This window comes from Oncorhynchus masou, chromosome 2, assembly GCF_036934945.1.
Source record: "Oncorhynchus masou masou isolate Uvic2021 chromosome 2, UVic_Omas_1.1, whole genome shotgun sequence".
Classification (NCBI taxonomy): Eukaryota; Metazoa; Chordata; class Actinopteri; order Salmoniformes; family Salmonidae; genus Oncorhynchus; species Oncorhynchus masou.
The window spans coordinates 42460361-42485699 of record NC_088213.1 but is presented as its reverse complement, the minus strand read 5'-3'; the positions used below and the strand labels follow the sequence as shown (position 1 = coordinate 42485699).

General features: G+C 44.5%; 1 protein-coding gene across 1 annotated transcript; it reads left to right on the top strand.

The window, feature by feature from the left end:
- The first annotated feature begins 450 nt into the window (after window positions 1-450).
- Window positions 451-25339, top strand: LOC135505038 (CKLF-like MARVEL transmembrane domain-containing protein 4). Its single transcript, XM_064924061.1, has 4 exons — window positions 451-1367; window positions 15314-15490; window positions 20879-20977; window positions 22597-25339. The coding sequence occupies exons 1-4, from the start codon at window positions 1182-1184 to the stop codon at window positions 22759-22761; spliced, it is 627 nt and encodes a 208-aa protein (XP_064780133.1). The 5' UTR covers window positions 451-1181; the 3' UTR covers window positions 22762-25339.

Genomic DNA, 25339 nt, shown 5'->3' with positions numbered 1-25339 from the left:
TTCTTTCGTTCTTGCCCTACATCCAAACCCACACAAAGTACGTTGGCGCTGAACAGATGATAGTGATCAGTCTTTATTTGTTTTATTTTTAAATGTCTGTCATCACTTTTAGTAGACATGACTTACTTTGATGGTCAGAGTAAGTAATGTAGCCAATGGTCATTTTATGACTACCGGTACTCCTTTTTAAAAAGTCGGAGCATATTTGTTTTGCCTGTTCTGTATCATGTATGTTGATTGGCCTGTTTTGGAGATTTGTAGTCTAGTGGTATCTATTGTCCACTCCAAACGACCACTGCATAGTGGATGAACAGAATACTGTAATATGTTGCAGTAATCGGGCTACTATTGCAAACACTATACAGCAGGTCTAGCCATAGCGATGATGGGGCCTACCTGCCAAAGCGTCATCAGTGTACACCTGCACGTCACGATCATAGACCACCACTCCGCGCCCTGCATGGCATGGGCAAACCTACGCAGTATCTATCGACGAACGATGATACACACATCGGGAAAGCACTTCACTATTTACAATTAGGTCCACGGGGATAGTAAAGACTGCCCCCGGGCCCTAAACTACCAGAAGTTACTATATCCGATGGGCGTCTTCAAGCATTTAAATACGTTTTAAAGCGTGTGCATACAGGAATGTGCCGTTTTTTTGGCCGAAGACTTTACATTTACAGCAACCGTAACATAATTTGTATTTCAGCTCAGAACTTTTGGCTACAAACGCCATGGTGTAAAAACGGCATGTCTCGTTTATTTCTGGCCATGATGGATTTGTGTTATTTACATAAGTATCACAAAGGAGCGGAATGTAGCTCGCCTGTTTCTCCAACTCCATGAATAGGTGTTTTCGGTGCGTGCAGAACCAACCAGAATCGTCCCTTACACTAGTGCGCAACTGTAAGGGCAATTTGTATCACATTCTTTATGGAAGCAGCATTTGATCATCGAGGATTTTTCGCGGAATAAGCATTGTTACCCCTTTTAAAAAATGTTCGCCACAACAAAGTAGCTTGTGCGATCGTCGCATCAAAAGTGAGCTGTTTTTATTGTTTCCCTTTCGCGAATTGCATAAAGTGTTTTTTTTGTTTTCAAAGCCAAACGGTGAGTAAATCCACTGGGCTACTCTACTAAAAGTTCCGGTGCGTGTAGGAGCGTACAGTGAAATCATGAGGAACAGTGAGAAGGCGGAGGGGTTTCATGGCGAGGCCTCCAACACTTCCATGATCTCGGGAGCAAGTAGCCCATACCAGCCCACCACCGAGCCCGTACACTCAAGGAATGTTTTGGGTGGCATTAGGTGTGACTTTGACTACCTGAAGTCACACTTTGGCATATTAAAGGCCGTTGAAGTGGTAAGTTAAATAATTAAGTCAAATCATTCAACAGACTGCATGACTAGGCGACTGAGGTGTTAAATATGTGCATATAAAAACTTCATTGAACGATGTGCGTTGGAACCTACTGTGTTTGCATTTGTATTCGTGTAGCCTGTGCTTGTCTGTTTTTGAGAGATGGCCTGGTTCTTTCGGCACAGTGACATAATAGTAACCCAGTTTGCATGTGGCTCACCCACAGTCCACTATACTACACTTTCAAATGTTTTCAAATCCTAATTTGTCTCACGTGCCGAATACAAATGGTTTAAGACTTTACGGTGAAATGCTTGCGGCCGAGCCCTTCCCAACAATGCAGAGTGTAAAAATAAAATACACATGAAAGGCGCAATATAGAGGGACTAACATTACCATATCAGTGTACGAGGTATTTGAGGTAGATATGCACAAGAAGTCAGTACATAATATTGCAATGGAAGTAGCCCAAATAATGACAAATTCCTCTACTAGAAAGAATTCCATATCAACCACTTATAACAATTGTATAACTGTTTATTTTCATGAAATCAGCAACATTTTTTTAAGCAGTTTACAGGAAGGGGAAACAGAATAGTTCAATGTGGGGTTTGTGCCAGTACACCTAAAACCAGATGTCTAGGTTGGGAGAAAACACAACAAGAAAGGAAGATGATGCCACCCAAAGCTATGATAATTCAGCTGCAGAGGAAACGTCTCAGCCAGAGTTTTGTCCCATCTATTGGTGCCAAACTGCTCAGTCGGAGATGGTGCTCTCACGTAGCCTACAGATGAAGCACTGGGGAAACCAGTGGAACCAAGGGAATAATTAAGTGCATAAGGGTAACAACCTAAGCCACCTACTCAGAAGATGCCATGTTCGAATATTGCTTCATTAGCGGTTATAGAACATCATTTGGCGTCTATTGTGCTGTACAGTGGTCAACACAGACTCTTTAAGTGAACTCATTGTACGAAGAGTTTTGATGTTCAGAGGATTCACCAAATTCAATGCCAGAAAAGGCACAATACCAGTCTGACAAGGAGAACAAGGGGAGAGGTGTACCTAGAGTATCACACACACCGGAGATATGTCTTTGAGAAAGACATCTGTAGCCTGCGTGTAAAGTCTGTGCTAAGAGCAACTCTCTGTGCCGAGGTGGATGTCTTATCCTTGGGTCAGATGATACTGACAAAAATAAGCATGTAATTACAATGTCGTAGTTGGAGAAAGCTGACCAACTAGAGGTTACATAAAAACAAACAAAACAATGAGGTCAAACAGGAAGTCACCACCGTTACCCAGGGCAAATGTAAATGTGCAGTGGAGACAGCACAACTCCCAGTGACATTACGGCAGGTAGCCTAGTGGTTAGGGTGTGGGCCAGTAACCAAAAGGTTGCTAGATCGAATCCCCTAGATGACAAGGTAAAAATCTGTCGTTATGCCCCTGAACAAGGCAGTTAGCCCACTATTCCTAGGCTGTCATTGTAAACAACAATTTTGTCCTTAACTGACTTACCTTGTTAAATAAAGGTAAACTATTTTTTTCATGTGTGAATGCGACAGGTCTTTCCTATTCATGCAAGTCTAATGTAATACCTACACTGGGCAGGACGTCAATGTCATTATCTCACCTTATCTCACCTTCACCATGTCTGCCATCCAAGACCTGTTGGCTTCATGGACCTAGTCACTGTATTACCTTATTAGTCTAGCTTTCACAGCCGAGAGCTGCCTACCAGACGAGCTGAATAACTTCTATGCTTGTTTCGAAGCAAGTAATACTGAAACATGCGTGAGAGTACCAGCTGTTCCGGACGACTGCGTGATCACGCTTTCCGTAGCCGATGTGAGTAAAGACCTTTAAACAGGTCAACATTCACAAGTCCGCTGTGCCAGATGGATTACCCGGACGTGTACACCGTGCATGCGCTGACCAACTGGCAAGTGTCTTCACTGACATTTTCAACCTCTCCCTGTGTGATGCTGTAATAACAACATGTTTCAAGCAGAACATCATAGTCCCTGTGCCCAGGAACACTAGGGTAACGTGCCTAAATGGCTACCGACCCGTAGCACTCACATCTGTAGTAGAGTTCGACCGATTTGGATTTTACAACACCGATACCGATTATTGGAGGACCAAAAAAAGCCGACACCTATTAATCAGACGATTTTTAAAATTGAATTATTTATTTGTCATAATGACCATTACAACAATACTGAATGAACACTTTTATTTTAACTTAATATAATACATCTATAAAATCAATTTAGCCTCAAATACATAATGAAACATGTTCAATTTGGTTTAAATAATGTGAAAACAAAGTGTTGGAAAATAAAGTAAAAGTGCAATATGTGCCATGTAAAAAAGCTAACCTCTGATATCTGGAAACTATCATTTAGAAACCAAAACGTTTATTCTTTCAGTGAAATACGGAACTGTTCCGTATTTTATCTAACGGGTGGCATCCATATGTCTAAATATTCCTGTTACTTTGCACAACCTTCAATGTTATGTCATAATTACGAAAAATTCTGGCAAATTAGTTCGCAACGAGCCAGGCGGCCCAAACTGTTGCATATACCCAAGAGAAGTGACACAATTTCCCTAGTTTAATATTGCCTGCTAACCTGGATTTCTTTTAACTAAATATGTAGGTTTAAAAAATATATACATCTGTGTATTGATTTTAAGAAAGGCATTGATGTTTATGGTTAGGTACAGTCGTGCAACGATTGTGCTTTTTTCGCAAATGCGCTTTTGTTAAGTCACCCCCCGTTTGGCGAAGTTGGTCTTCACACAGTTCGTAACGAGCCAGGTGGCCCAAACTGCTGCATATAGCCTGACTCTGTTGCACAGAACGCAAGAGAAGTGACACAATTTCCCTAGTTAAAAGAAATTCATGTTAGCAGGCAATATTAATTAAATATGCAGGTTTAAAAATATATACTTGTGTATTGATTTTAGGAAAGGTGTCGATGTTTATGGTTAGGTACACATTGGCGCAACGAGAGTGCTTTTTTCGCGAATGCTCTTGTTAAATAATCGTTTGGTGAAGTAGGCTATGATTCAATGAATAATTAACTGGCACCGCATCGATTATATGCAACGCAGGACAAGCTAGATAAACTATTAATATCATCAACCATGTGTAGTTCACTAGTGATTATGTTAAGAATAATTGTTTTTATAAGATACGTTTAATGCAAATAGCACCTTACCTTGGCTCCTTGCTGCACTTGCATAATAGGTAGTCTGCCACGCAGTCTCCTCGTGGAGTGCAATGTAATCGGCCGTGATCGGTGTCCAGAAATGCAGTGTACCGATTGTTATGAAAACTAGAAATCGGCCCTAATTAATCGGCCATACCGATTAATTGGTCGACCTCTAGTCTGTGGCCATGAAATGCTTTGAAAGGCTGGTCATGGCTCACATCAACACCATTATCCCAGAAACCCTAGATCCACCCCAATTTGCATACCGCACCAACAGATCCACAAATGATGCAATCTCTATTGCACTCCACACTACCCTTTCCCACCTGGACAAAAGGAACGCCTATGTGAGAATGCTATTCACTACAACTCAGCATTCAACACCATAGTGCCCTCAAAGCTCATCACTAATCTAAGGACCCTGGGACTAAACACCTCCCTCTGCAACCGGATCCTGGACTTCCTGACGGGCTGCCCCAGGTGGTATGGGTAGGTAACAACACAGCGCCGCTGATCCTCAACATGGGGGCCCCTCAGGGGTGTGTGCTCAGTCCCTGTTCACTCATGACTGCACGGCCAGGCATGACTCCCAACACCATCATTAAGTTAGCTGATGACACAGCAGTAGTAGGTCTGATCACCGACAACGATGAGACAGCCTATAGCGAGGCGGTCAGAGACCTGACCATGTGGTGCAAGGACAACAACCTCTCCCTCAACATGATCAAGACAAAAGAGATGATTGTGGACTACAGGAAAAGGAGGACTGAGCACTTCCCCATTCTTATCAACGGGGCTGTTGTGGAGCAGGTTGAGAGATTCAAGTAGGGCAGGGCGATATATCAAGTGTTTTTTATATATATTCGAGTTTGTTTTAGCGCGATATGGAAAATGTCTATCGCAAAGAATCGAGGTTATCCACCAATCACAACCCTAGACAGCCTGTCACAAATTGTAACCACGCCGGAGAAGTGTAGCGCCGGTAAGAGTTCCACCAAAATGGAAAGTGAGGAAGCCAGCTCAGGATCATGAGGACGAAATCATCCCCAAAAAGGGCAGCAATGTTTTTTCAGTAATATGGAAGTGGTTCGTTCGGGTTTAAGAGGTCCTATGTTAAGCAAAGAAATGTCCTGTGCAAAAGGTGTCAAAAGACAATTGCAATGAAAAGCAGCAGCACAACCAACCTCTCCCATCACCTGCAACTGAAACACACGGAGGAATGCGTGAGACTACGCAATGCCAATTCCAGTCGCCCGATTCCCAAAACGTCTGCTAAAAGACAAACTACCATAGTCGCATCTTTTTCAAACGTAATCCCTTATGACAAGAAAAGTTTGAGGTGGAAGGAGGTAACGGATGTAGTGACCTATTACATAGCCAGGCTTAAAAAAGCTGCTAGGTACAGTTGACCACAAATATCAGCTGCCAAGCTGCAAGTATTTCACAGAAGAAGCCCTGCCACGGTTACACACTTGCTACCCGCTAAAGAGTAGCAGAGAACCTTGCTAGTGTTTCATATTTTTCCACCACAGCCAATCTATGGTCAAGCAGAACATCAGAGCCATACCTAAGTTTGACAGTCCACTACATAAAAGAAGATTGGAAATGGCTAAATGTCTGCCTCCAGACGTCTTCCCCGATGATCATATGGGTGAAGTAATAGCCCAGGGTCTCAAAGACTCTCTGGCATCGTGGAAGATGAGCGAAGACCGACAGGTGTGCATGACAGCTGACAACAGGAGTAACCTGATAAAAGCATTGCTCTTGAACAACTGGACCCGCCTGCCGTGCTTTGGGCACAGGCTTCACCGTTCCATCGGTAAGTGTGACATTGGATAATTCAAGTGCATTCAAAAAGTTATGTTCAGGCTAGCTGTAGGCTGTGTTAGTAGTCATTCTGCCAATCCAATAGCAAACATCCAGAGTCTGTTTTAATTATAACAAATGAACTAAATTAATACATTTTCAATCAAAATGATTATATCAATTACATGTTCAAACAGCTATTGGTCAAACATGCCTAAACAATAGAATAGACTTAATTTGTTTTGCACAAATAGGCCTTGAGTCCTTTTTTTATTTGAATAAAATGTCTTGGCCTTTTTTAATTTGTTTAGAGAAAAACAAAAAATTGAGATATCATAAATTGTCCAAATCGCTGAAAAAAATTGAGATATTACTTTTAGGCCATATTACACAGCCCTAGCTTCAAGTTACTGGGCGTCGACATCACCAACAAACTAACATGGTCCAAGCACACCAAGAAGTCGTGAAGAGGGCATGACATAACCTATTCCCCCTCAGGAGACTGAAAAGATTTGACATGGGTCCTCAGATTCGCAAAAGGTTTTACAGCTGCACCAACGAGAGCAACCTGACCGGTTGCATCACTGCCTGGTATGGCAACTGCTCGGCCTAAGACCGCAAGGCACTACAGAGGGTAGTGCGTACAGCCTAGTACATCACTGGGGCCAAGCTTCCTGTCATCCAGGACCTCTATACCAGGCGGTGTCAGAGGAAAACCCTAAAAATTGTCAAAGACTCCAGCCACCCTAGTCATAGACTGTTCTCTCTGCTTCCGCACGGCAAGTGGTACCGGAGGGCCAAGTCTAGGTCCAAGAGGCTTCTAAACAGCTTATATCCCCAAGCCATAAGACTCCTGAACATTTAATCAAATGGCTATCCACAAATGGCTACCCTAAGCTGCTGCAACCTACAGTAGGGAGAACAAGTATTTGATACACTGCCGATTTTACAGGTTTTCCTACTTACAAAGCATGTAGAGGTCTGTCATTTTTATCATAGGTACACTTCAACTGTGAGAGACGGAATCTAAAACAAAAATCCAGAAAATCACATTGTATGATTTTTAAGTAATTAATTTGCATTTTATTGCATGACATAAGTATTTGATAAATCAGAAAAGCAGAACTTAATATTTGGTACAGAAACCGTTGTTTGCAATTACAGAGATCATACGTTTCCTCTAGTTCTTGACCAGGTTTGCACACACTGCAGCAGGGATTTTGGCCCACTCCTCCATACAGACCTTCTCCAGATCCTTCAGGTTTCGGGGCTGTCGCTGGGCAATACAGACTTTCAGCTCCCTCCAAAGATGTTCTATTGGGTTCAGGTCTGGAGACTGGCTAGGCCACTCCAGGACCTTGAGATGCTTCTTACGGAGCCACTCCTTAGTTGCCCTGGCTGTGTGTTTCAGGTCGTTGTCATGCTGGAAGACCCAGCCACGACCCATCTCCAATACTCTTACTGAGGGAAGGAGGTTGTTGGCCAAGATCTCGCGATACATGGTCCCATCCATCCTCCCCTCCATACGGCGCAGTCTTCCTGTCCCCTTTGCAGAAAAGCATCCCCAAAGAATGATGTTTCCACCTCCATGCTTCACGGTTGGGATGGTGTTCTTGGGGTTGTACTCATCCTTCTTCTTCCTCCAAACAGGGTGAGTGGAGTTTATACCAAAAAGCAAAATTTTTGTCTCAGACCACATGACCTTCTCCCATTCCTCCTCTGGATCATCCAGATGGTCTTTTGCAAATTTCCGACGGGCCTGGACATGCGCTGGCTTGAGCAGGGGGACCCTGCGTGCACTGCAGGATTTAAATCCATGACGGCGTAGTGTGTTACTAATGGTTTTCTTTGAGATTGTGGTCCCAGCTCTCTTCAGGTCATTGACCAGGTCCTGCCGTGTAGTTCTGGGCTTATCCCTCACCTTCCTCATGATCATTGATGCCCCACGAGGTGAGATCTTGAATGGAGCCCCAGACCGATGGTGATTGACCGTCATCTTGAACTTCTTCCATTTTCTAATAATTGCTCCAACAGTTGTTGCCTTCTCACCAAGCTGCTTGCCTATTGTCCTGTAGCCCATCCCAGCCTTGTGCAGGTCTACAATTTTATCCCTGATGTCCTTACACAGCTCTCTGGTCTTGGCCATTGTGGAGAGGTTGGAGTCTGTTTGATTGAGTGTGTGGACAGGTGTCTTTTATACAGGTAACGAGTTCAAACAGGTGCAGTTAATACAAGTAGAGGACAGAAGGGCTTCTTAAAGAAAAACTAACAGGTCTGTGAGAGTTGGAATTCTTACTGGTTGGTAGGTGATCAAATACTTATATCATGCAATAAAATGCAAATTAATTACTTAAAAATCATACAATGTGATTTTCTGGATTTTTGATTCCGTCTCTCACAGTTGAAGTGTACCTATGATAAAAATGACAGACCTCTACATGCTTTGTAAGTAGGAAAACCTGCAAAATTGGCAGTGTATCAAATACTTGTTCTCCCCACTGTACATGTACATAATTACCTCGACACCGGTGCCCCCCGCACATTGACACATTGACTCTGTACCTGTACCCCCTGTATATAGCTCCGCTATTGTTATTTACGGCTGCTCTTTAATTATTTGTTATTCTTATCTCTTACTTTTTTTAGGGATTTTCTTGAAACTGCATTGTTGGTTAAGGGCTTGTCAGTAAGCATTTCACTGTAAGGTTTACTACACCTGTTGTATTCGGCACATGTGACAAATACAATTTGATTTGATTTGCCCAGCCATGCTTCCTGTGTAAGGGAGTTTCATTTGAACGATAGTACAGAGGACTTGATAACACATTCCTTACATTTACTCACGGCAGCTCGATGAGGAAATATGCTCAAGGTTGACCATAATAGTTTTACGATAGCAGAGCTCCCATGTTTCAGGCTCGGGTTTGACTGTCAGTTGACCTTGGAGTGTATGTATGTAGGCCACCGCCACTGGACACAGATTGACTGGCTTGAAGGGCCTCACATTACATTTACATTTAAGTCATTTGGCAGACGCTCTTATCCACAAGGGAACTGCCGAGGCCTTGTGTTTTACTATTTAATCCCCCAGAACACCGCTCGTTGTAGCTCATCTGCAAATGTGCCCAGTTTTTCCCCAGAACAAGAGCTCTCTCGATGTTAATGGATCATCCCAGTTCAATCCGCGTTACCGCAGAGTTGATGATTTGATATTGTTGAACTAAATTCAACTAAGCGAAAATGGACTTGATGACGAAAAGTTATCCTTCCCTAATAGGCTATTCAGTTACATAAAATCACGTACGATTTCAGCTATAAATCAAAAAGCATACTTTTATGGGCTAGTGAAGAGGAATGTTCGGTGCTAACCTTGCTGGTTCAATCAGGAGGGTTGTGTGTATAGTATATTTCACATTAGTTAAGTTGAGGTGAAACCCTCCTCCCGTCAGCATGTTTACCTCCTAAGGACATTACTATGGGAACTGTTCCTATAGCCACACCATCTTGGTCTCTGGTCCCATAGAGGTTGTTGTAACATAAACACTCTGAAGGCCTGAGGTTGACTTGGTGTTACTGGGAGAAGCAGTAGTACCGGGATACAGAGAACCTTTCTTTGTGTCAGTCTATGAGGAAACTTTACACGGATGTGAAAAGTCTCGTGACAACAGGCTTTTTGTGGATCTCATCTCCTCTAAGCATTTCCACAGAGCTCAAGTCATGTAACCCAATCAGCTCTTACCCAGTCAGCTCTAACCCAGTCAGCTCTAACCCAATCAGCTCTTACCTATCAGATTTTGACAGTCCCTCCTTTTTGTACTGTTTCTAATTTAATTTACACTGTGGCCTTTATAATACCAAAATAAAACTCCCTTTTCATCTCTTTTGTAGAGTGTTGCCGTTTGGATTAAGTTGTTACATAGCTATTCACTTGTGTCAATGGACCTTGTAATGTAGATATTTTATTGTGGTGATTTAACAAGGGAAAGTTAAATATTATTGAAGGCCCTTTTTGTAGGCTGTGTACGGCGCTAAATGAATTTTCTGTGTCCGCTAGCAATTCCCATTCTGGAGAGACTGTGTGTTCTGTTCTAGTGTTTCTCTCAGACTGGTCTTTAACAAACACACATGATAGGCGGAGTTTCTGGCTCTACAGACATCTCTGGGTTCAAGAAACAGGAGAAAAACGGTTATTGTTGCACAGTTTTCCATGAACCATTTAGGCCAGGAACGAAATGCACAGGACACCCCCGATCAAAGGTTGTTGGGAGTGCAGTCTGTGTTGTGATGCCTACCTCCGTTCCTTTTCTGGCCACAACAGATGGTGAACAAGACTGGGATCTGACTCCCAAGTGGCCATTGCAAGCAACTCACAATGTAACTAATCCCAGAGTTGAACAATGGGAGATTTTCGAGAAGGGTGGGTGGGGTTGACATATAATCATTAGTTACACACTTACCCAGCATGCATAGTAACCCCATCCCCTCCCCCCTCCCTGTCTGACACCTGCTCCACACTGGGCCAGGGAAGGGCTGCTTTTATCACGACTCGGCGATGACTTCATCCACTGCATCCACCCTCCACCCCCAGCCTGGACACGTCCATGTTGTAAATGTCACGCTGTGTGCACCCAGGAAAACACAGCTCTGATGCGGTTTCAGTTGGCTGCCACAGAGAAAGACATGGGCCCGAATGAATTCCTCGCAGAGGTACCTACTGCAAGTGTGGCCTCGACAAAGATTTGCCGCTCTGAAATAATACTATGTTTGTATGCACGTGACTGTGTGCATGCTTGTGGGTCTGCGTGAGATTGAGTGTTTGGCCCTTCGCAAGGCTGTAATTCCAGTACAAGGCTGTAATTGCAGCAGATGTGTAACGTGTGAAGGGTGGTTAGCCAGAGAACCTGTCAGGAGTGTAGCCTAAGCGCTCTCCTGCCTCAACAACTCTATGTGTCAGAAACAGAGGAGTTTTGTGATGAGAAGCCCTGTTGCAGTCCCCTGTTCTGTTCATTAACCGGGCTGGCAGGTTTAAGAAACAGCCCGGGGCTTGGGAAAAGGGGTGAGGAAAGGTCAGAAGGAACATGACCAGCTGCCTCCCTGCTGCTCCCATCAGGATCTGGTCCAATATGCTGGTCGGTTTGCTCTCTGCATTTATCATGTCTCAGGCAACTAAGATGCCAGTTTTGCAGCAAATTCTGACGTTGACAATGTTGCTCTGTTCTATAGAAAACTGTTGTGGTCAGATGGATGATTAACTCATCCTCACGATATCACAAACTTGTTCTTCAGGATAATATATGACTTGGATGGAGAGGAAAGAGTGGCTTCTGATCAGCAGTGTGTTTGACCCAGAAAAAGACAGGATGGATTGGGCCTTGACACTGCGCCAACATATTTTATAGAAAATGTGTTTTGTTTTCAATATTACAGATGGATTGGTCTTTTGTCCAACTTCATAATTATGGTAATTCTTTACACATAAATCATAGGATTCATATTGTCTCCAACGCCATTACAGATAATTGTACAGAGGTGAGATGTTTTTCTCTGTCTAAACATAATATCACGGCTAAAAAGGGAGGTGAATCTACATATTCAAGTCCCACTGTTGCCATGGAAATCATTGTCTGTCAATCACCCTTTCCATTTAACCAGTACAAAACAGGAGACGGCTCTTCACAGAGAGTTCTGGCTCAATCTGCATTTCAAAAGAGCATGGAAAACAGACAAGAAATGTGAGCAGGTCATACGTTACAGAAACATCATGAAGTGTACATGTGTGCAAATCTGGGTGTCTCATGGCTACTTGATAAGGTTTGTTAGGGATGGATTCTTTAGGTTAAATCCCAGACTTGGTATTGGTACTTTTAGAGTTCTTGTCACGCCCTGACCTTAGAGATCCTTTTTATGTCTCTATTTGGTTTGGTCAGGGTGTGATTTGGGGTGGGTATTCTATGTTCTCTTATTTGTATTTGCTCTGTTTTGGCCAGGTAGGGTTCTCAATCAGGGACAGCTGTCTATCGTTGTCTCTGATTGAGAACCATACTTAGGTAGCCCTTTTCCCACCTTTCTTTGTGGGAAGATGACTTTTGTTTATGGCTCATAGCATTTAGCTTCAAGGTTTGTTTTTTTGTGGTGTTTATTTTTTTTTGTTCGGCGTCTTTTTTTCCAAATAAAAAGATAAATGTATGCTCACCACGCTGCGCCTTGGTCCTCTTCTTTTAACGGCCGTGACAATTCTGGCCGTAAGCAGATCCTCAGACGCTTGGCTGTCCCAAGTCCATGTGGGGAGCCGTAGACTGTCATGAAGTCATGTGACTTCCCTGTCAAAGCTGTGAAACCAAGCATCTGCATAAGACACCTGAAGGCTTCCCTTAGGAACAGGCTTTTTGAAAAGTGATGGGAGGAGAGAGAGAAAGAAAGGAAAGATATTCCGTGTGTGTGTGTGTGTGTGTGTGTACACGTGCGCATACATAAGAGTGTGATGTCACTTTTGATGATGATACCAAAATAGTTGTATCTCCCACTCTTTCTCTCTTCCTCAGGCACTGAGTGATGTGACTAGGGAATGGTCCATTAGCCACCTTTTAGCTTTCTCAAGGTGGTGTGAATGTATACATGGCAAGGGTGCTAAGTGTGTGCATTAGCATGCCTGTCATTTTCCGACTTCCTGTCACAGAGCTCATACATTTTTGATGATACAAGCTGGACTGGGCCCATTATTTCAGAAGGAACAGATTCTTTATTTAGATCTGTCAGGCAACTAGATCCGGTCTGAGCCTGGCCCAAATGGGACAAAGCCTGGAATATGTATGCGTGGTGATGGCGGTGGTTCTGTCTCCCTCAGGCTCAAGCGGACCAACCTGTAATCTGCTGGTCTGAGGTTTGTGGAGAGCCGGGCTGATTGCATCGGAAATCCTTAAATAACATTAACCTCTGAGTTCTCCCCCATCACTGTGGTGGAGGAGGGAAAATATATCAGTTAACTGTTCACAATGAGGTTGTGGGCTCCTCTCACTCACTTCCCAAGGCAAGGCCACCCCATCAGCACCAGTCACCCCAGTCTCATCAAAGTTATTGAAACGTTGGTGAACGGTGAAAGAAACGTGGTTAGTGTCACTAGTTGATATATACACTGCTTAAAAAAATAAAGGGAACACTTAAACAACACAATGTAACTCCAAGTCAATCACACTTCTGTGAAATCAGACTGTCCACTTAGGAAGCAACACTGATTGACAATAAATTTCACATGCTGTTGTGCAAATGGAATAGACAACAGGTGGAAATTATAGGCTATTTGCAAGACACCCCCAATAAAGAAGTGGTTCTGCAGGTGGTGACCACAGACCACTTATCAGTTCCTATGCTTCCTGGCTGATGTTTTAGTCACTTTTGAATGCTGGCGGTGCTTTCACTCTAGTGGTAGCATGAGACGGAGTCTACAACCCACACAAGTGGCTAAGGTAGTGCAGCTCATCTAGGATGGAATATCAATGCGAGCTGTGGCAAGAAGGTTTGCTGTGTCTGTCAGCGTATTGTCCAGAGCATGGAGGCGCTACCAGGAGACAGGCCAGTACATCAAGAGACGTGGAGGAGGCCGTAGGAGGGCAACAACCCAGCAGCAGGACCGCTACCTTCACCTTTGTGCAAGGAGGAGCACTGCCAGAGCCCTGCAAAATGACCTCCAGCAGGCCACAAATGTGCATGTGTCTGCTCAAACGGTCAGAAACAGTCTCCATGAGGGTGGTATGAGGGCCCGACATCCACAGGTGGGGGTTGTGCTTACAGCCCATCACTGTGCAGGACGTTTGGCATTTGCCAGAGAACACCAAGATTGGCAAATTAGCTACTGGCGCCCTGTGCTCTTCACAGATGAAAGCAGGTTCACACTGAGCACATGTGACAGACGTGACAGAGTCTGGAGACGCCGTGGAGAACGTTCTGCTGCCAGCAACATCCTCCAGCATGACCGGTTTGGCGTTGGGTCAGTCATGGTGTGGGGTGGCATTTCTTTGGGGGGCCGCACAGCCCTCCATGTGCTCGCCAGAGGTAGCCTGACTGCCATTAGGTACCGAGATGAGATCCTCAGACCCCTTGTGAGACCATATGCAGGTACGGTTGGCCCTGGGTTCCGCCTAATGCAAGACAATGCTAGATCTCATGTGGCTGGAGTGTTGCATGTTGCAGTTCCTGCAAGAGGAAGGCATTGATGCTATGGACTGGCCCGCACGTTCCCCAGACCTGAATCCAATTGAGCACATCTGGGACATCATGTCTCGCTCCACCAACGCCACGTTGCACCACAGACTGTCCAGGAGTTGGCGGATGCTTTAGTCCAGGTCTGGGAGGAGAACCCTCAGGAGACCATCCGCCACCTCATCAGGAGCATGCCCAGGCGTTGTAGGGAGGTCATACAGTCACATGGAGGCCACACACACTACTGAGCCTCATTTTGACTTGTTTTAAGGACATTACATCAACGTTGGATCAGCCTGTAGTGTGGTTTTCCACTTTAATTTTGAGTGTGACTCCAAATCCAGACCTCCATGGGTTGATACATTTGATTCCCATTGATAATTTTTGTGTGATTTTGTTGTCAGCACATTCAACTATGTAAAGAAAAAAGTATTCCATAAGAATATTTCATTCATTCAGATCTAGATCTAGTGTTCCCTTTATTTTTTTGAGCAGTGTAGTTATCATGACTAAATGGCATGCCTCAAATTATGAATTAACAATATAAAAACAGAAAGCTGTCCTGAACGTTGGCTCTCCTTCTGATTGAATGGATTTGTATGGGTTGATGTGGGTAGTATCATAACGACACACTCTCTACCCACTCTACTGTAGGACTGTATGTTTATAGTTTATTTTAAGGCTGTCCTTGACCTGTCCCTCTTCCTCCTTCCTCTCCGCAGGCCTTGGCCCTCATAGCCTTCATCTGCATAGAGACCATCATGCTGTGCCTACCCTGCGGAGGGGTCTACTTCTTTGAGTTTGTCAGCTGCAGTGCCTTTGTAGTCACCGGCGTCCTCCTTCTCATCTTCAGCCTGAGTCTGCACACCAAAGTGCCCCACGTCAACTGGAGCCTGACGGTGTGTTTCCCACCAACACACACTGACCAATCACATCCTCTTAGTGGTTTAGATGTCAATAATTTCTTATTTTACCTTCATTTAACTAGGCAAGTCAGTTAAGAACAAATTGTTATTTTCAATGACTGCCGAGGAACAGTGGGTTAACTGCCTGTTCAGGGGCAGAACGACAGGTTTAAATACTGACTAGTTTAAATACAGTGTTATTATAGGTATGAGAGCAACTTGACATGAAGGGTGATCAAGTAAAAGTTGATCAGTTGAACCGAGGGTAAACTGAATTTTCTGAAAGTGCACTTGCCTATAAAATGTGGGTGACAAATGAGTTTAAAAAAAAATGCAGTCATAGCAAATGTCAGTGGTGGATATGCTGGACCCTTCGAAAAAGAATGGCAACACTGCACCGTGTCAACACAGCATCTTTGTGTCTCCATAATTCAATATGTCCATATCTCATTCTAATGATGTGCTATTTGATCCTGTCATCTCAAACCTGTGTTCGGTGGTATGTTTGGTAATGCTCTATTGCTGTCTTGGGAGTATAGGGGAGCTGTTCCCTCACCTAAGAAAATGAGCACAGCCTTGGGCTTCATCATAAAGCTCTCCGAGGTAACCTTTTACGAAGAGTTGGTGAGTGTAGGCTCCTGGAAACGTCACATTCGGTTAGAGGTTGTTTGATTATTCAGATACATTGTTGGCTGTTCTTTTTCTCTCCCTGCCCTCCTGGTGATCTGTGTGACGCCGTGTCTCTGGATGGGGTGGCGTTGTGGCGTTGGTCTGTCTTGTGCGAGGCAGAGACTGGACCTCTTTTTGTGGCATTGCTCACAACGGCCATGCATTGTCTCAGCTGGCTTGCTCTGTTGTCTCTCCACACAAAGACTTTCAAATGACCAACTGCCATGCCAGGGAGAGACAGCACAGATAAGGGTGACCACACACACTGCCCGTTTTCATTGTGGGTGAGTGCTGGCCTAATGAAGGAAGGGAAAGTTTTTGCTCAGAAATGAGGAGGCTGGGAACAGAAATCTCAGTTACACGCACGAGTAAAATAGCAGCCTGTGGGAGAACCTGAAGTGGCCTCTTGATCTTTGACAATGTGCCAAGTAGAGTATCCCTTCTGAGTGTGAGAGCATGCTGTATGCTGATCTGGTTTGCAGGTTCTCCCTTTCTCACTTTACTACAGATTCTTCTGTGCCAGCTCCTTATGGAAATCAGGCAGTGCATTGGCTTGAGTGGAGCGACGGTTTCTGTTTAGATGGATGAACCTGTGGCAAATCACAAACAACATATTACTGATTTACTTTGCTTGACTACTGATGAAACATGAGACACAGGTCATTCCTCTTGAATATGTAGCCGTATGGTTTATTTTCCTTGATTCTTGGCATCTGTTGAAATAGTGTGCAATGCCGCCCTGTTTGTGTGTGTGTGTTAGTAGTCTCTGCTGTTTGTTGAACTGAATGTATTCTGCACTGTGTTTTTGGTGACTTTTCTTCCATGAAGTCTACTCCCACTTCAGAGTTTGTCTAGATATGCGTGCTTCCTGTTGCCTTAATCCTTGTCGAAATCAGCATAAACACACAGCTGAAAAAATTTGGTAGAGCCATTTGAAGGGGATGTAGCTACTAGAGCCTCGACAGCCCTCCTCATCGAAAGACCACTCCTAACACACTCACACTTTCTGGCTTCCAGAGAGTCCCTGACTGCTCTGCCAAATGCTGAGCTTGCTGACATCTCCCCGTCTCCCAAAGAAGCCAGTAAGTCTAAGCGGCCTTCCTGCCTCTCTGCCTCAAGGCTGAGGTTGAAGGAGGGGTTGGAGAAGTGTGTCACTCTGCAGAGAGAGAGAAAGCGAGAGGCAGTGGTTTGACTGGGGTATTTAAAGGCAGGCGCTCCATCTTTTGCTACTGCTTTACAAACCGCCGCTGTGCATGTGGAATGTGGGAATGGTTTCTCCCAGAGAGTATTGTGCTGGGGTGAGCTTGACCTGAAGTGAGCTGGATCTAGGGTGAGCTTGACCTGAAGTGAGCTGGATCTAGGGTGAGCTGGATCTAGGGTGAGCTGGACCTGAAGTGAGCTGGATCTAGGGTGAGCTGGACCTGAAGTGAGCTGGATCTAGGGTGAGCTGGACCTGAAGTGAGCTGGATCTAGGGTGAGCTGGACCTGAAGTGAGCTGGATCTAGGGTGAGCTGGATCTGAAGTGAGCTGGATCTAGGGTGAGCTGGATCTAGGGTGAGCTGGACCTGAAGTGAGCTGGATCTAGGGTGAGCTGGACCTGAAGTGAGCTGGATCTAGGGTGAGCTGGACCTGAAGTGAGCTGGATCTAGGGTGAGCTGGATCTGGGCTGAGTAGGATCTGGGGTGAGCTGGACCTGAAGTGAGCTGGATCTAGGGTGAGCTGGACCTGAAGTGAGCTGAATCTAGGGTGAGCTGGACCTGAAGTGAGCTGGACCTGAAGTGAGATGGATCTGAAGTGAGTTGGATCTAGGGTGAGCTGGACCTGAAGTGAGCTGGATCTAGGGTGAGCTGGACCTGAAGTGAGCTGGATCTAGGGTGAGCTGGACCTGAAGTGAGCTGGATCTAGGGTGAGCTGGACCTGAAGTGAGCTGGATCTAAGGTGAGCTGGACCTGAAGTGAGCTGGATCTAGGGTGAGCTGGATCTGAAGTGAGCTGGATCTAGGGTGAGCTGGACCTGAAGTGAGCTGGATCTGAAGTGAGCTGGATCTAGGGTGAGCTGGACCTGAAGTGAGCTGGACCTGGGGTGAGCTGGACCTGAAGTGAGCTGGATCTAGGGTGAGCAGGACCTGAAGTGAGCTGGATCTAGGGTGAGCTGGACCTGAAGTGAGCTGGATCTAGGGTGAGCTGGATCTGAAGTGAGCTGGATCTAGGGTGAGCTGGATCAAGGGTGAGCAGGATCTGGGCTGAGTAGGATCTGGGGTGAGCTGGACCTGAAGTGAGCTGGATCTAGGGTGAGCTGGATCTGGGGTGAGCTGGACCTGAAGTGAGCTGGATCTAGGGTGAGCTGGACCTGAAGTGAGCTGGATCTAGGGTGAGCTGGACCTGAAGTGAGCTGGATCTAGGGTGAGCCTGGACCTGAAGTGAGCTGGATCTAGGGTGAGCTGGACCTGAAGTGAGCTGGATCTAGGGTGAGCTGGACCTGAAGTGAGCTGGATCTAGGGTGAGCTGGACCTGAAGTGAGCTGGTTCTAGGGTGAGCTGGATCTGAAGTGAGCTGGATCTAGGGTGAGCTGGATCTAGGGTTAGCTGGACCTGAAGTGAGCTGGATCTGAAGTGAGCTGGATCTAGGGTGAGCTGGACCTGAAGTGAGCTGGATCTAGGGTGAGCTGGACCTGAAGTGAGCTGGATCTATGGTGAGCTGGATCTTGGGTGAGATGGATCTGGGGTGAGCTGGATCTAGGGTGAGCTGGATCTGGGGTGAGCTGGATCTAGGGTGAGATGGATCTAAGGTGAGCTGGATTTGGTGTGTGTAGTAGAGGGAGCATGGCAGTATTGACGTTGATAAATCAGTCCAGTAACTCCAGTTGGACCAGTGTATGCTGTGCTGTTACTATTGTGTTGGTGATGGTGGTGTGTCCAGTGGGAGATAACCTAGCGCCGCTGTAGAAACACATCAGACAGATTAAACCCCAGGAAAAACAGCACTTTTCACAGTTTTACATCCCACTGAGCACCGTTTGCTTTCTCTTCACACATTTTGCCGAACAGATCACACTCAGACACACTCTCTATACCTGCCACACACACACAGACTGCATATACAGGGAGTGAGGCATTAGAGAGGATTTGCCCTACATCTGAAGCCAAGTGTGAGACTCAGGCTTGATTTGTCTCTGATTGATTCCAGTGTATGTGTGGCTTGGTGGTCTGAGCTGTACATGTGTGTTGGTGCAAAACGGGGAGACTTGAGTCTGGTCTGGCCAGTATTCTGGTTTTGAGGTTCTCACTTGGCTAGTGTTCAGTCTTGAGTCTGGTTTGGCCAGTGAGTCTGTGGGAGAGAGTTGGTGTCATGTGAAACGATGTGGGTTATGACTCCCATCACAACAATTCACATGGGGGGCCTTGCCCCAGTCATGGTGGGACATTTATTAAGCATACACTGAAGGACAGCCAGAACAACACATCCTGAAAGCTCACGGAGACACAGTTTCCTATGTTCATGTGAATAATCAGGTCCTTGTACAAGGACCTTCGGTGATTGGCTTCAGCGCCATTTACTATCAACAGAGAACAAGAGAACAGCACAAACAATTCCAAACACTTAGATAGCTGATGGATTGACAAGTATGACAATGATGTGGGTTACAGAGACTCTAAATATGCAGCTTTGATATGACAGAAACTCAAAAAATGATATCTTAATATGTTACTTAAATATTACAATTCTGAAATACAGCATGAGCATACCGTACCAGTCAAAAGTGTGAACACACCTACTCATTCCAGGGTTTTTCTTTATGTTTACTATTTTCTACATTGTAGAATAATAGTGAAGACATCAAAACTATGAAATAACACACATGGAATCATGTGGTAACCAAGAAAGTGTTAAACAAATCAAAATATATTTTATATTGCAGATTCTTCAAAATAGCCACCCTTTGCCTTGATGAGAGCTTTGCACACTATTGGTATTCGCTCAACCAGCTTCATAAAGTAGTTACCTGGAATGCATTCAAATTAACGTGTGCCTTGTTAAAAGTTAATTTTTGGGAATTTCTTTCCTTCTTAATGCATTTGAGCCAATCAGTTGTGTTGTGACAAGGCAGGGGTGGTATACAGAAGCCATTTTACACCCCCTGTAACCTGTTCATAAGAACTGCATCCTGCCCACTAAAAGACCCACGTTCCACCAAGCCTCAGGCCACCCTTCTCATCTCCATCCATCCATCCATCCATCCATCCGTCCATCCGTCTGACACTCTCTCCCATTAGAGCTGGACACCACAGAGTTACCACTTTCTATCACATCAAAAACATTGTGGGAAAAAATGTTGTGTGTGGTTTTAACCGCTAGATGGGTAGCTTCTTCTTCAACTGCCCTGTTGGTTAAGGGCTTGTAAGTAAGCATTTCACGGTAAAGTCTACACTTGTTGTATTCGGCGCATGTGACCAACAGAGTTTTTGTTTATTCTTGTTATCTGAGGTTCCTTTGAGAAACACTGCTGTTTTTTGTCTTCTTCATGGTTGGGGATGGTTTTTAAAGTTGTTATATCACATGACCCTAAAACATTACTCAACATAGTCTCTGCACGCCATGGCGAGAGAAGCTAGTACTAACCCCTCGTATGTATGTACAGTATCTATCAGTCTAAACGTGACCTGTTAATTAATATGCGTGATCTGTCTGTCTGTCTGTCTGTCTGTCACCACAGGACCTGGTCAACACTTCAGCCAGCACCGTCTTCTTCTTCCTGGCTTCTGTGGTCCTGGCTGCTCTCAACCACAAGTCCGGTGCCGAGATCGCAGCAGTGGTGGGTTCCCCCTGTCCCGCCCCACTGCATCCTCATCCTGGTCACTCCCCTCGTGACCCCCTGACCCGGGCCTTCTCGGGAGTGACCACCCTGTTTATCAGTCTGTCTCAGGTGTACACCACTGAAACATGGGCTGAGGTCTTTCTCCTTTCACCCCCTCGTCCTCTCTTCCCTTACTCCCCGCTCTCTGTGAAAGAGTTCTTTGATCCGTTATTGTGCCACGCAAAGAACAGTGGCTGGTGTTACATGACCCACTGGATTTCTGTTGTTTGAAGAGTTGCCTACATGTATCTAAAATATACATCAGGAAGCTTTACTACAAAATGTGATGTTCAGAGGTATGTTCAATAATCAAATCGAACGCAAGACATTTAGCGATTAGCTACAAACCTCCCTGAAGTTTTTCTGTTGATTTTCTTTTCTTTGTCTGTCCATGTTATACTGCATTTCCTGTTAACTGCTGCCTCCCTGTGGAAGGTAGCCTGAACTGCATTTCACCAAGTCAATATGGCATTTCCTCCCCACCTACGGTATAATAAATCCAAAATAGAATTGCTGCTACATCAAGTTGCTTGACAGTGTGAGAGGTTTGACGATCAGTTGGCCAGGCAGTAATTGGCCACCCCAGGTGCAAAGTGTTCATGTTCAGGGAAGTGCTGGGAGCTTGATGATGTGTGAGCAGAGCCACGGTGAATGTTCATGGCTCCATTGGCCACCCTGCTGCTGCCACATCCACACTATTTACTGACTCAGTCCCTCCCTGGAGGTTATGAGCTGATTTCTGATTCCTGTCCTGTCAGCTCTGAGCTGTGACATGGACGTTTACTCTGGAGTTCAGCCCCAATCCCCTGGTTGGAGAGAGGGAGAGAGAGGTCACACCTCATTGGTTTCTCTCTCGTTTTGCTCTCTTGTTTCATTCTCTTTTTCGCTCTACCTTTTCTCTCTCTCTGACTATTAACCCTCTTTGTAACCCTCAACCTAATTTTGATGTCTCTCCCTTTCGTTGCTTGCACCGCTCGCTCCATGATCTCTTGCAGATGATGTGAATTGTCTGGCAAGGCTGACTTGTTTCCTTAAACATAAGAAACCTAGCACACACGGCTGGTCCCTTGATTCCTGTGGTTGTGCATGAGGCTGGATCAGCAGAACTGTGTACTACGGGCGCCCGGCCGGTGGCCTGGGGATTTGTGCTGAGTCGTTTATGGTACAGATGTTCTCAGCAGGAAGTTTCTATTAAACATCCTGGGCTTTTTTCAGGCCTGGAAGGGGCCAGTGAAAAGCCCTGGGCTCTCCTGCTGGGGAGGGATGGAGGGAGCCGTGGGAGGTGTGTATTTGTTGAATCCCACTCTTGTCTATTTCTTTAGGGGCGTAGACTGTATAAAGGGCTGCGATTTGGAGAGGGATTAGACACGTTGTGTGTGACTGTTTAATCAGCCAAATGTCTTGCTGTAATTATACAGTAGTCCCTATTTGAGATGTATTTACTACTGGGACTATGAGGAAGGACTGGAGGGAGGTGTCATTTCCTCCTGTACTACTTGGAAACCCACATTTATTTTAAGATCATAGTAACAGAAATTCTGTTGTGTTGAATCATGTTTCTGTAACTTCCTGTGCAGGTCTTTGGCTTCCTGGTGACGTGTGTGTACGCTGTGAACACCTTCCTGGCAGTGAAGAGATGGCGCATGGGTGATGGGCGCTCAGTGGCGGTCCAGACCAGTGAGTACATGCGAGCACGCACTGCCTCCCGGGGAGAGATGGAGGCACGGCCTGACCTGGCCTGATGGGAGTTGACATTCTGAGACCAAGACTGACATTTAGAGCTTCTATCTTACCATACTCTCTCCGACTACGCCCTAGTGACATAACAAATCACCGTACCCACTCCATGGATGAGCACTGCAGCCTCTTTACTTGTGGGTCTCGCTTGGCGAGAGTCCCCCAAGGCCTGGACCCAGAGCCCTATCCCCCTGAGTGTACCAATACACAGACTGTCTCAGAGATCTACCTCTGTCGACGGTCATCAAGAGCATTGATTTGATATGAATGAAGTGTTTTTCTGGTTTTGAATTCAGCGTGGTTTGAAATCTTGCACCAGTGTTTGGTAAATGCTCTTGACTGTGTGACTTACGGGGTTTGGTGGTTGTTTTATTTGCAATACGTACAGGGAGCACTGTGTTTAGATATGGATTTTTTTTTAACACTACAGATCTGACACACAATAGAAAACAACAATTTTAATAAATTCAATTGATTGATTTTTTTTTTTGTAACATGAACTTGAAAAAAAAGGGCCAAAAGCTTAGGCCTATTCGTTACGGCGGATCAACCGGTTATTACGTTTTTATGAACTCCGATACTCCTGAAACACATTCCCAACACAGTTCAGTTCCACAATGCCATTACAGTTCAGTTGTCTCTCTCTGTAGAATATGTAAAGTAACCATCCTTAGTGTATCTCACTAATACACAACAACCGAACCACATGACCGTTTGAAGGAAGATTGAAGGTTTTTTACTATTTTGTTTTATTGAAGTACTTTGATTTACAGTTTCTTCAGAAAATATTCACACCCCTTGACTTATTCCACATTTTGTTGTGTTACAGTCTGAATTCAAAATGAATGAAATAGATTTTGTCTCACCCATCTACACACAATAACCCGTAATGACAAAGTGAAAACAGGTTTTTACATTTTCTTTGTGCTAATTTATTGAAATTCAGGCTGTAACACAACTAAATGTGGAAATGGTCAAGAGGTGTGAATACTTTTCGAAGGCAATGTAGTTGGTGTGGGTGCTATTTGTAAACGGTTAAAGAGTATGAATGTGACGTTTATAGGCTTTGTACCTATAGTATATCTGGCCTAGTGAGTGACAGACAAATTGCACAGTGGTACGTTACTAACATGGTGGTACATTTGATAATTTAACGAAATACTGATAAACGGGTGCTGGTCGAGGTCAGCGTCCATAGCACATCTCAGGTATTGGCTGACTCATCATTTATGTTCTATTGTCTGTTTGAAACTGAAATGTGGCAACACACACAAGATGTTGCCGCCTTAATAATTGGGTCCACGGCATATACTCATTCACAGAATGGCGCACCAATGTATCTCAGTTGAATGTGTGATCTTATTCATCTTATATAGCATACATAATCACATATTTTATTTAAAAAAAACACCCTCGCAGTCAATTTAACTTCCTGGATTTTTTTGGGTACAGACAAACAGAGCAAGGAACATTGAATTCACACTTATGGAGATGTAGCCGGTTCATATGTGCAAGTTTGTACTGAATGTGTCTCGAATGAAGGACTTGTGTTCTGGTCTTTGTATTTTTTGTTCTAAATAGTGTTGTGTGTTTACATCTACACAACATTGTGATTCCGGGTGTTCTGTATTCCACAGCCCCTGCTGGTAATACTGTATGTATATGTGGATTATGGTAAAGATACCCTCGGTGGAACTGCTCATGGTGGATGCTTTATATGTACTGAAGTGCACCCACTCCTAGTTGTAGGACATCTTACAAATGTTTTAAAAGATGCCATCTTTGTCCCAGTGATCATATTTTGTGTTAAGAGTTGATGAACCAATATTCTTTGTGAGGACAGTGGGAACAATCTTAAGGCCGAACTACATTAATGACTTTGTAGGTGAGGGCAGGGACATTGCACATCTCAAATTGCAGATTTAATTTGAATGAATTGACCGTAATAACTGTTGATTATGATTGAACGTGTGTGAAGAATAGACAATCAAATGTGTGTATTTATGTCTCTCTATTCAGGACTGTTTTGATTGTTTTAAGTCGTATATTATGCCTTGACTTCACAGTAGTGGATCCATCTCCTTTATCTAGCAATACATTATGCTCTAACATACAGTAATAGGCCATGAGAGTGCATATGTAATCCTTGCTTTAACTAGTAGTGAAATGACGTGACTATAGTGGAACAATACAAGTTAATGCTTCGTGATGTCCTTAACAATCGAGAGCACTCTGTAAATAAAGCCTAATATTTTGAGATGGATGTATTTATCTTACAGTAACGTAACGTCCTTAAAACAACTTTACCGACAGTGCTTCGTGCAGAGGTTATTGCTTGTGTCAAGGTTTTGAACCACTCAACATCTGAAATGGCTTATCATAAAGTGAAGACTTAAGAGCAGTTATCTTTTTAAGGTTTGACCTTGATTTTCTTAAATGCTCTGTCACTGATACAAGTATTTATTGTACTCTAGGAAGCAGTATTAAAATCTGTATTGTTGTATGGGAAGAATTTTCTGTAGATTTAACAAAACTATAGTTTGTGGTGACAAACTTGTCTCAAAATAAATGGGTTTGGAAATA